The sequence below is a fragment of the Accipiter gentilis genome, chromosome W (genome assembly GCF_929443795.1).
Source record: "Accipiter gentilis chromosome W, bAccGen1.1, whole genome shotgun sequence".
In the NCBI taxonomy this organism is placed as follows: domain Eukaryota; kingdom Metazoa; phylum Chordata; class Aves; order Accipitriformes; family Accipitridae; genus Astur; species Astur gentilis.
This window is the reverse complement of record NC_064918.1, coordinates 3434899-3447062: the sequence shown is the minus strand read 5'-3', so window position 1 is coordinate 3447062 and position 12164 is coordinate 3434899. Positions and strand designations below refer to the sequence as shown.

Here is a 12164-nt window from a genome sequence, read left to right as displayed (position 1 = left end):
ACTGCTCACGGGAAACTGGAGCAGCAGTTTTCCTAGAATTCTCTTTTCTGGTTGCTTTTTCTCGCAACTCCCGTACCCGTGCATCCAAGACTGAAGTGGGTTTTCCATCCCACTTCCTCATGTCCTCTCCATGGTCACGCAGGTAAAACCACAGGTTAGCCCGTCGAGTGTACTTTCTCTCTCCTCTCTCTTGGGCAGAGGAACGCTTACTCCCAATAACTGCGATGCGGGCCTGTACAGGTGAGGAGGAGGACAGATCCACTTTGAATTGCTGGAACTCTCGGGACAACTCCTCCACAGCTGAGACACAGGCCCGTAGGGAGGAAGAGAGACTCCCTTCGTATTGCCGGAGTTGGACAGCCAATTCATCCACCGTTTGTCCATAGCCTTCTCTCCAGGACATTACTGCCAATGAGTTGGCATAGGTTGGTGGTGCACTTCGTAGAAACTTCCGCCACATGGGTTGTGTGCATTGGACTTCATCTGGATCTGTGGGTGACTGTGCATTTTCTGGATCATTGTAAATCACCTCCAGCACGGCTAATTCTCTCAGGTACTGAATACCTCTCTCCATGGTGGTCCACTTGCCTTGGTGACATGTAACTTCATCCCTGAAGGGGTATCTTTCCTTTACACCTAACAAAAGTCGCCTCCAGAGGCTGAGGACTTGTGTTTTTCTCCCAATCGCCTTGTCGATGCCCCCTTCCCTAGACAGAGATCCCAACTGCTTGGCTTCCTTACCCTCTAATTCCACACTACTAGCCCCGCTATCCCAGCATCGGAGCAGCCAGGTAACAATGTGCTCACCTGGGTGGCGGCTAAAATCTTTTCGCATGTCACGCAACTCACTCATGGATAGAGATCGGGTAATTATTTCAGGTTCTGCCTCTACCTCCTGTTCTCGCGATGACCCTGGTTCATCTTCATCTCTCGCTAAGCGAACTGATTTCTTTGTGTGTTTCTTTTTCTGTACAGGGGCGACTGATACTGGCACAGGCTGGTTCTCTGGTTCAGCTGCAGTGTCTGTCACCGGGGTAGGGGTAGTCATGGTACCTGTTGTCGTGGTAGGGGCAGCCACGGTGCTTGTTGTCGGGGTAGGGGCAGCCACGGTGTCTGTTGTCAGGGTTTGGGTAGCCACGGTACATGTTGTCCTGTTTTCCATCTTTTCCCCCTTTTCCCCCCGAGGGTGCTGCATAATATCAAGCATTGTTTGGTAGATATTGGCCAGAGCCCAGCACAGTGCAGCGAGTTGTATGTCTTTGGAATAGCCACAGCATTTTTCTTTCAAATATTCTGTCACTTCATAAGGGTTCTGTAGTTGTTCGGGAGTGAACTTCCAAGTCACTGGCGGTGAGAAGTTCTCTAGATACTTGCCCATATGCTCCCACATGCCGTGCCACCCATGAGTATCCAGCTTTGGGGGAGATCTCTGAGTGGTACTCTTAAAGAGCGTTTTTGTAGCCCTAAACAAGACCTGAAACATATTCAGGAGGCATAGCACTAACAGCACACTGGCTTGCGCATCCCAAGGATATTCAAAATTCTCGAAAGCTGTTGTAATTAGTCGGAAGGAGAAGAGGGAGGTGAATGGACGGGGGGAGGTATCCCCCCCTAATTTCCCCATGGATTGGGTGTAATTACCAATAAAATCCGACAGAAGGCGCCCAAAGTATGGAAATGATATCACTGCCTCATACAGATACCAGCTTAACCTCATGACCAGTGATGTAATCATTTCATAAGTCGACATTGCCCAGTACAGCAAAATGATAATCCCAATCACTCTCCCAGAGATGAGATACGCAACTACAGGCAATACATAGAGCATATAAGAGCTTACAAAACGCCACCATGTAAACAAATGAAACAACATTGTGACTAACATCTATATATCTAAGAAATGCGTTTGGCAAATTTCTTTCAACACGCTCTGGCCAGATCTGTCGTTATCTCAACCCTTCTGCCCCACGTTGGGCGCCAAAAAGGACTGTCGTGGTTTCAGCCCGGCCGGTAACAAAGGACCACGCAGCCGCTCGCTCACTCCTCCGCCCCCCTCCGGTGGGATGGGGAGGAGACGGAGGAGAGAAAAGGAAAAGAAACTGGAACCTCGAGGGTTGAGATAAAGGCAGTTTACTGGGACAAACACAAAAGAGATTACAACAACAACAACGGCACTAATGAAAAAAAAGTATACAAAAAGAGTGATGCACAGTGCAACTGCTCACCACCCGGGACCCGACGCTCCGCCACTTCCCCCACCGAAAAAAAAAGAGGCCACCCCCCGGCCCGCTCCCCATTTATATACTGGGCAGGATGTCACATGGTATGGAATAGCTCCTTGGCTAGTTCAGGTCAGCTGCCCCGGCTATGCCCCCACCTCCCAGGTTCCTGTAAAAATTAACTCTATCCCAGCTGAACCCAGGACAATCACACGTTGTCTCTGCTGCTCCTTCCTCCTCAGGGGAAGGACTCCTCACACTCTTCCTCTGCTCCAGTGTGGGGTCCCTCCCACGGGCTGCAGTCCTTCAGAAACTCCTCCAGCATGGGTCCTTTCTGTGGGCTGCAGTCCTTCAGATACAGACTGCTCCAGCACGGGCTTTTCCCACGGAGTCACGGCCTTCTTCAGGGGCATCCACCTACTCCAGTGTGGGCTCCTCCATGGGCTACAGGTGGGCATCTGCTCCACCATTCATCTCCACAGGCTGCAGAGGGAAAGCCTGCTGTCTCACCACAGGCTGCAGGGGAATCACCTCCTCCCCCTCCTTCTTCACTGACCTTACTGTCTGCCTAGGTGTTTCTCTCACATCCCACTCCCCTCCCGCTGCAGGTTTTCCCTTCTTAAATATATTATCCCAGAGTGTTGGAGCGGCGGAGGAATGCACATAAGTCGACCCAATATGAGTGATAGAAGTGATTCAACTTTATTTGCACGGATAGCTCATATTTATACAGTTTGCGATAATTATGCCTACTAGTCCTAATATGATTGGTACATTGCTAATGTTTATTCATTACTAAAACACACCCACTTGTGGCTGGCAGCTATGCATGTTCCGTAACTTTCTCATGGGAACTTCTTCAAAAGTTACTTATGAAGTTATGCCAAGGTCACACCGTCCCTGTCTTTCTCCTGATAACGGCAAGACCAGCTGCTGGTTTTCTCCTGCTATCAGTAAAGCCAGCTATTTTCAGCCAAGGCCTAATCTTGCTGCTCAAACTGACATTCTTTCACACAGAACTCTGCTCGCACAACTTTTCTATAGACCCATGTCCTTTTTCATCAAGCCAATTCCCAACAATTCCCCCTTTTTCTTTTTGTGCGAGTAGAGCTTGGTGTGTCAGCTTTGAGACTCCTTTCATCATGTACCCATACACAATCCTGACTATTACACAGATTAATATCAATATACCTAACCATCGTAAGGCTTTCTTAATCAATGACATTAGACATGGTGTTATCCCGCCAAATATTGATTGTAACACCCCATCAAACCAACTAGTTTCTTGCTGGATCTTTTGTGTATGTTTCTTCAGCCAATCTATTTGTTTGTATATAGATTGAGGTACAATTTTAACACCTGCTGTATTGCCCTTTGCAAAGATCTATGAACACAATTAATTAAACACAGTAAAAACAACATTATACCTAATAAAATACATAAGAATAAAAGACTGTTCAGGTAATGCCAATGACACACAAAAAGAGGTTTGATTAATAGCTTTAGCTAGTGACACCCAAACATTCTTACTGTCCCACGGCATTAACCGATGTGGATCAATCACCGGTGTCACTGTCATGCTGCTTACTACAGTCAGTGTGTTCCATATCAATCTCAGCATAAGGTTTCAAATTTATGGGTAAATCAGGAACGTATCTGCCAGACATGGATGATGTGATTTTTTGTCCAATTGCTGCCAAGGCTTGCCGTCCCGGTGCATAGTTGTCTTGTAGAAGTTAAGCTATCGCTGCCCCGCAATAAATCCAGCAGCGGCTGTAAGTCTGTATTTGTAATACCACAACAAGGTCGAATCCACTGTAGGTCTCTGTTTAAATCTTTCTCCCTCTTTTTGTTTTTGAGCAATCCAGGCTTGTTTAATAACTTGGGATGCCATTTTCCTTAATAAGCTGAACAAGGTAAAACTATTACAATAGCTACAATCACAGTAACTACAATAATGCCCATATTTCTTTGAGCCAACCTGTTACCCCTAATGACCCAGACCATGAGGACTATGAGGAAAATGAACCATCCATACATTCTTGTGCCATCTTGCTCCACGAACTCAGCCCAGCAATCGGTAAGTGCCAGCTTTCCGTGGGCATCCCCACAGAGGCAACGATGGCCTCACCGTACACCAGCCCGATGCTCTTCGGAAAATCCCAGTATCTATACATTTGCAGAGGAACGGGTGTTAGCACACGTGGCCAGCGGGTGCCAAAAGTCCGCCTCGGTTGCAATCTATGACACGTGTGCTCGCTGGCCAGGCACGCTGCACGAGTCATAGCCATCTTGTCTATTGGTTCATGGGCTTTCTGATAGAGTTGCGATGCACAGAGAATCTTGACCTGTTATGTTAGCCAAGGTGACCTATACATTAGTTTTCGGCTGAGGTAGTATTCATATTGCCACATCATCTATGATGCTCCAGATGATGATGGTCGTGCAAATCGAACAGGAGTCCGTCGTGGGCCTGTATCTGTGGAAACACAACCTCGTTCCCAGGTTATTAATGGAAATAGACCTTACCCCTAATTTTGGCTTTAACTAACTTTTACATTTACCCCACACTGTCTTCCCGTAATCACACTATGTTTAATCAAATTATGCTTAACACACTTTTTACCTAAAGCAAGTTCTATATACAATAAGGCACGCTGTTCTAAAAACCTCTCTGAAGGACTCAGTGTCCGCTAGTAATACTCTATTAGTTAGAATCTGTCAGATCAGTGGCTTCAGCACCCGCCGGTGCCGTGCCAGTTGCCACTGGGACAGTTCCGGGACCAGCATCAGTGCGAAGCCATGGCTTGACCCACTTAGCCGGGATCTCCCAGTAAGTTGTACTTCTGCTGATCCGCACCATTTCCCGGATTCTGGGTCCTTATACATTACCATGATTCCTGTACTTTGTTGCATCCTTTCTGCCTGTAAAAGAACATGATGCACTACCATTGGTGGGTCTTTGCGATCACCTGTCAATCTAAGATAATTTAGCACAAATAAGGCTTTGGCCAATCGTTCCTCTGGGAGTAAGCCCTGGGTTCCCCCTTTTTATTTTTGCAGCATGTTCTTTTAGGGTTTGGTTGGCCCATTCGACAATAGCCTGTCCTGTGGGAAGATGTGGAATACCGGTACCGTGGTGAATTCCCCACAAATTACAAAATCGAGCAAATCGTGTAGAACCATAGGCTGGGCCGTTGTCCATCTTAATTTCTTTAGGCACACCCAGTACTGCAAAAGAAGCGTGAAGATGTCATTCAATATGTAAGGCCTTTTCTCCAGTTCGTGCCGTGGCCCACATGGCAGCAGGATAGGTATCAATACACACATGCACAGAATGCTTTGCACCAAACCACATGACATGGGTGAAATCCATTTGCCACAACTGCAATGGCAAAAGACCTCGTTGGTTAACCCCACAGCCCAAGCCCAGCCCTTCCTTTTGACAATCGGGGCATGCTTTAACGATACCTTGGGCATCAGTAAGTGGTAAGTCAAATTGCTTTGTTAACATCCTAGCGGGTTGGTGCAAGAACGCATGTGATTGCCGTGCTTTGTTGAAAACGATTCCCTGGAGGAGGCTCCCGTGGCGCTGCAACCAATTGGTCAGCTCTGTCATTTCCCGTTTCTCATCTGCACAGTGTTCTCATACCCAAGAGTTCTACCAGAGGGGTCATATCGCCATTAGTGATACCGCAAAGATTCCGCACCCACTGGATATCTCCCACAAGCTTCTGGACATCATGTAACGTTGAAATTTCTCATGTTATTTGAACCTTCTGAGGTTTAACATTGCTAGCATCTATGTGCCACCCCAAATACTTCCAAGGTGCTGCCTTTTGCACCTTTTCAGGAGTGATTATTACTCCGCGATGGCTTAAGATGTACTGCAATTGAGTTGAAATTTCATCCTGTGGCAAGTTACTGAGGGAACTGCTTTCTTACAGGCTCTGATGCCCAGGCCACATGCACCTGACACATCGTGGGGGAATTGCGCATTCATTGCGGTAACACGACCCAATGGTATCTCTTATAGGGTTCTGCCTTGTTAATCGATGGTACCGAACAGGCGAACCGTGCAGCGCCATCTGGGTGCAATATTTTAGATCTATAATTAACATATTCCATTCTTCTGGAAGCATAACTGGAGACGGCAAACCTGGCTGCAGGGCTCCCATACTGTGCATCACCGCATTCACAGCTCTGAGATCATGTAACAGTCTCCATTTCCCACTTTTCTTGGGAATGGTAAATATTGATGTATTCCATGGACTAGTAGAAGGGACAACATGTCCCGCTCTCAATTGGTCCTCAACTAACCCTTGTATTTTTAGCAGCCTTTCAGAATTTAGCAGCTACTGATCAATCCAAACAGGCTCATCTCTTTTCCAGCTAATTTTCAGAATTGGCTACCCCTCAGTGACCGCTCCTAAAAAGGATGCGTCACTAACATTACCTTCATTTGGCTCAATAAATCATGGCCCACGAGGCCAAACAATTCAGTTGGGGTAGTCATGACATACGGACACGTCGTAATGTGTTCACCATCGGGGAACACAAATGTAATCGGTAGCTGACTTACTAAGGTGGCTTGTGTGCCCCCTATCCCTGCAATACCAAAATTTGGATTGATCGATGGCCATGATGGAGGCCAAATACATCGTGACATAATCGTAACATCAGCTCCTGTATTGATTGTCATCGGTTTCTTGACGACAACTCCATCAGGCCCTTCCAATTGCACTACCTTTTCTGGTTTACCTCTTGTTGTGTCCATGGCAAAGTATACCTGCGGTTTCCCTGTGGAGCCGAATCCACCATCTCCACGTTGTACTTCACCTGGGTTCGGAACACACGACCTGAATGGAACTAATTGTGCTATTCTGGTACCTTTAGGAATAGAAACAGGAGGGATTAAAACATGAATCATAATTTTCACAGTCCCACAATAATCTGCATCAATAAGCCCTGGGAGCACCAGAATTCCTTCTAGAGCTGTTGAAGATTGCCCCATTAAAAATGCACTAAGTCCAAACCCCAGTGGTCCCTTTATGTTGACTGCGGTTTCCACATCCACTCCGGAGCTTCCTGCGGTGGCGGATCTGGTGGTTGCGAGGCTGCCTGAGGGCTGGCAGCTCAAGCCCCTTGCATTCGTGTCGTCGTGCGAGAGGCCTTCGCGGTCGGTGTAAAGTTTCCCTTCTTCCTGTATTCTTGGTGGTATGGTTATCTTTCTTACACTTGTTGCAGCACTTATTGTTAACAGTACCTGTACATTTGCTCCTAATGTGTCCACGTTTGCCACAGTTAGAACACTTGACCAAGGGTGTCTTACTGGCCTTGTGTTTCTTTGTAGCTCCTTGGAGAGCTGTGGCAGCATAGGCTACTTTCTGTGAGTCCACTGATCGATCCGTGTATTCTATCATATCAACGACGTCTGCATTTTTCGGCAAATTACACAATGCTTTGCGTGTCTTTTCAGTAGCATTTTCAAAAGCGAGTATTTTGAACATGTTTTCTTTCATGCCCTCGTTCACGTCAGGGTGGTCATAAATTGTATTCTCCTGTTTCACCTGGGTAAAAGCGTGGCTGTACATATTGCCTGGTATGGTAAGAAAAGCTTGATACGCCAAGATCTGTGATAGATGATGAACCTCAGTGACACATTGTAACTGAGCGTTCCCTGATGCGAAGGGTCCAGTACCCATCGGCATCTGCATGGTTACTCCCCATAGGGGATCTGTTTGTTGTCGTGATGTTGCTTGTTCCCTATCACAGAACTTCTCCCACTGCCGGAAAAACACTAACATTTGGGCGGGTGTCAAAATCAACTGTGCTAGCTGTTTAATATCTTGAGGTATCAGCGTATCAGCAGAAAAAAATGAATTGCTGTATTTGGTGAGTTAACGCAGATTTGATTCCGTACTGACTCACAGCATTCCTTAATTTCTCAATGACCTTCCAGTCAAACACCTCCCATTTTTTCTGTCCATTTGATGCAATAACTGGGAATGCTTGGAGCATAGTCCCTTCTATAATGGCATCTTTTATTACTCCCCTCCAATGTCTCTGCCTTTCTTCTGCAGCGGCTATTCCAAGCGGCTACTACAAGCGGCTCCGCGTCTATCGCAGGTGCGGTTGGTTTTCCCGTCTCTTTTTCGCGTTTCCTTTAACAATTCTAACATTGTCTCTTTTTGTTCTATTACTAGAGTAGCCAAATCCTTGTTTGCATTATTTGAATCAGGGTATATGCTAGGTATAATTTGTTCATGTTGAACGGTGGTATCTGGGGGCTGGTTTCTCGTAGGCAGATTTTAACTCACTCCCTGATTCTGTAGGGTTTCCTTTAATCGTACGGTTAGGGAGGCTTGGGAACTGTCAGATGGCTGATTAATATCGGCAGTCCCAGGGAGTTGAGCAGAAGTCAAGGGCACAAGAGCAGGCGAACAAGCTCCAAAAAGTCTCTCTCGCTGCATTATGTTTTTCTCCCCGCTTTTCCCTTTCGCTTGCGGTTGGAGAGAGAGAGCAGCAAAAGCAGACGCAGACGCTTTACGATCTGCTTTCATTTCTTACAGAGTTGCCTTAATCAATTTCCATAAAGTTGCAAGACCTTTAACTTCTTTAGACCCGTCACTAATTTCATCCCATAGGGAGGTTCCGGTAGCATTCCAGGTACTAAGCTCAAAAGCTGTACCCACACTAATTGAAAGGTTTCTGTCCTTGCTTCATTAGTTTTTTAGCTGATTTATCATCGTCAATTACCATATCCCATAATATGTCTCCTAATCTACGCCATTCACTCTCCTTAAGTAATAGATCCAGATTCTTAAAGCATCCCTTAACACGACCTAAAGCAACTAATCCCGAAACTTGCTTAATGCAATTTACCCCCCGCTTTTCTAAAAAGCACTGTAATAATTTTAGGGCTACCTCTTGATCCATTGCCGGCCGGCTTCTTGATACTCCTTGGTGCTTCCTTGATTAAGGCACCTCGGTTAAAAAGTCTTTGCAGCCTTTTTCCAGTAGCCCTCACTGACGGCGAACCCCTTTTGGACGGTCCAGGCACGAGAGTTAACACACCAAGCAAGACGATCAGCGTTCGGTTAATCTTTTGCCCCCCGGTCGCTGCTACCGGTGCTTCTCAGTGTCCGTCGCTCCAATTCCCCTTTCTTCGGCCCCACGTTGGGCGCCATTTGTTGGAGCGGCGGAGGAATGCACATAAGTCGACCCAATATGAGTGATAGAAGTGATTCAACTTTATTTGCACGGATAGCTCATATTTATACAGTTTGCGATAATTATGCCTACTAGTCCTAATATGATTGGTACATTGCTAATGTTTATTCATTACTAAAACACACCCACTTGTGATTTGCAGCTATGCGTGTTCCGTAACTTTCTCATGGGAACTTCTTCAAAAGTTACTTATGAAGTTATGCCAAGGTCACACCGTCCCTGTCTTTCTCCTGATAACGGCAAGACCAGCTGTTGTTTTTCTCCTGTTATCAGTAAAGCCAGCTATTTTCGGCCAAGGCCTAATCTTGCTGCTCAAACTGACATTCTTTCACACAGAACTCTGCTCGCACAACTTTTCTATAGACCCATGTCCTTTTTCATCAAGCCAATTCCCAACACCAGAGGTGCTACCACTGTCGCTGATTGGCTCTGTCTTGGCTAGAGGTGGGTCCAACTTGGAGCTAGGGAAGCTTCTAGCATCTTCTCACAGGAGCCACCCCTGCAGCCTCTCCCCTGCTACCAAAACCCCACCACACAAACCCAATACATCATGATAGTTACATGATCAGAAAAAATAGTTCACTTGCTTTAGGTAGTCTTTCTAGATCATGTAGATGTATATAAAATGCTTGTAGTGAACTGAAATAGTCAAAATACTTTGCTTACTACTTTTATTATGCTATGGACAAGAAACAAGACAGCTGAATCCTTACTGAATACTGCTTATATGATTTATTAGTGAGATGAGAACTAGTGCTGCATTTTTAAGCTATGAATACCTGCAGGAATAAATAGTATCTTGTACAAATAGATTCACTGAAACTATACTAAGTTTGAGATAGTCATGCTTATTTTAAAAGCTGAATTTTCACCAAGAATTCTGCTACACATGTAAATGCTACTGTGAGGCTAAAAATACATACCGTAAATTAAGCCCCAGACACATTTGACAGCTAAAATGCAAATCCCTTTTCAAAGGAAAACTCAAGGTATCTTGTCCTCTGGTGGTATGCCTCTACTGTTTTCCAAAATAAAGACTCAGTACCTGGCAGGCTTTAGGGTCCTTTTGTCATTCAACTCGTTACTTGACAGTTAGCTCGTCTAGATTTCAGCAGTATGCAGAAATGATGCTATTGATCCAAACGCTGTGCTGTACAAAGTTATGTCCTGGTTTCAGCTGGGATAGAGCTAACTGTCTTCCTAGTACCTGATACAGTGCTATGTTTTGAGTTCAGCATGTGAAGAATGTTGATAACACTGATGTTTTCAGTTGTTGCTCAGTAGTGTTTAGACTATAGTCAAGGATTTTTCAGCTTCTCATGCCCAGCCAGGGCACAAGAAGTTGGCACAGGACACAACCAAGGCACCTGACCCAAACTGGCCAACGGTGTATTCCATACCATGTGACGTCCCATCTAGTTTAGGAACTGGGAAGTGGGGGGGGGGGGCGCAGGGGATCGCTGCTCGGGGACTGGCGGGGTGTCGGTCGGCGGGTGGTGAGCTATTGCCCTGTGCATCATTTGTACATTCCAATCCTTTCATTACTACTGTTGTCATTTTATTAGTGTTATCATTATCATTATAGTTTCTTCTTTTCTGCTCTATTAAACCATTCTTATCTCAACCCAGAAGTTTTACCTTTTTTCCCGATTTCCTCCCCCATCCCACTGGATGGGGGAAGTGAGTGAGCGGCTGCGTGGTACTTAGTTGCTGGCTGGAGTTAAACCACGACAAGTTAAAATGAGGAATGTGGGGAGTTACTATTCTTATTAAGAATTTGGAAGTCTTTAAAGGTTGCTTTCTGTTCTTAGCTCACTTTCAATGCTTAAAATCAACTGTGTAGTAGTATGGTTTTTTAATTGTCAGTCTCTGCTTAAGCTTTTTCCTAATGGTACTCTTGTTCTGAGTTATGTTGTTATTGGTTCCGGTTATGCTGTCCTTGGTTTTAAATATTTATTTAACAAAATAAAGGTATGCATAGGTCGAATCTATTCACACATAACATCCATTACCCTGGACCTTAAGCAGGACAAAAGAAATTACCTGTGCTTCGAATTATGTAAAACTAGTGTTTTCAATAATGATATATCCCTTGTTTCATAGTTTCCTTCTTAAATTTAATTCCATGTCCATTATTTTCAAAGTACTCAAAAGTTTTGTTTTTAATTCCAGGAAAATGAAAAAGAATTGGAAGAAGCCGAAGAGTATAAAGAAGCACGTTCTATACTAGAGTCAGTGAAGCTGGAAGCCTAGAAGTTTTCCAGTAGTCTCTTTATATGCATTAGCACTGGGTCCATTCTACATTTTCATTTGACTATGGCTCTTTTACTATTGTTGGCTTGCTAAGGTTCCCTTTATGCAAACTGGCTTTTCTCTAACTGCAAGATGCATCAAATAAAGGATGTTCTGAAACATCTGTGTGTTCCATATTCAGGCAAAATAGAAACATTTCCAGTTCACCTCAGTTATACAAAGGAAAAAAATAAAGCCTATTTAATGCAAGCATAATAGTGTAATAGCTAATATACAGAACTTAATCTGAACAATTCAGGCTAAGAAAGTTTAGCTATGTAAGGAATGTGAGGGACCAATAAATACATTAAAGGCACCTTATATTTGAAATAATTTCAAGCCATTATAGCATAACAATCTGTATTGAAAGAAGAGATGGAGTAAATGACCCTTCAATGTCACTCATCTTTTTTTCTGTGA

General features: G+C 44.9%; 1 protein-coding gene across 1 annotated transcript in view; it reads left to right on the top strand.

The window, feature by feature from the left end:
* The window catches only part of LOC126035398 (tubulin-specific chaperone A-like), a 112860-nt gene extending 100996 nt beyond the window's left edge, over positions 1–11864 (top strand). Inside the window, exon 4 of the mRNA XM_049793960.1 lies at positions 11625–11864. Coding sequence (XP_049649917.1) covers positions 11625–11705 — 81 coding nt within the window. The 3' untranslated portion in view covers positions 11706–11864. The remainder of the gene's footprint in view (positions 1–11624) is intronic.
* Positions 11865–12164: the final 300 nt, after the last annotated feature.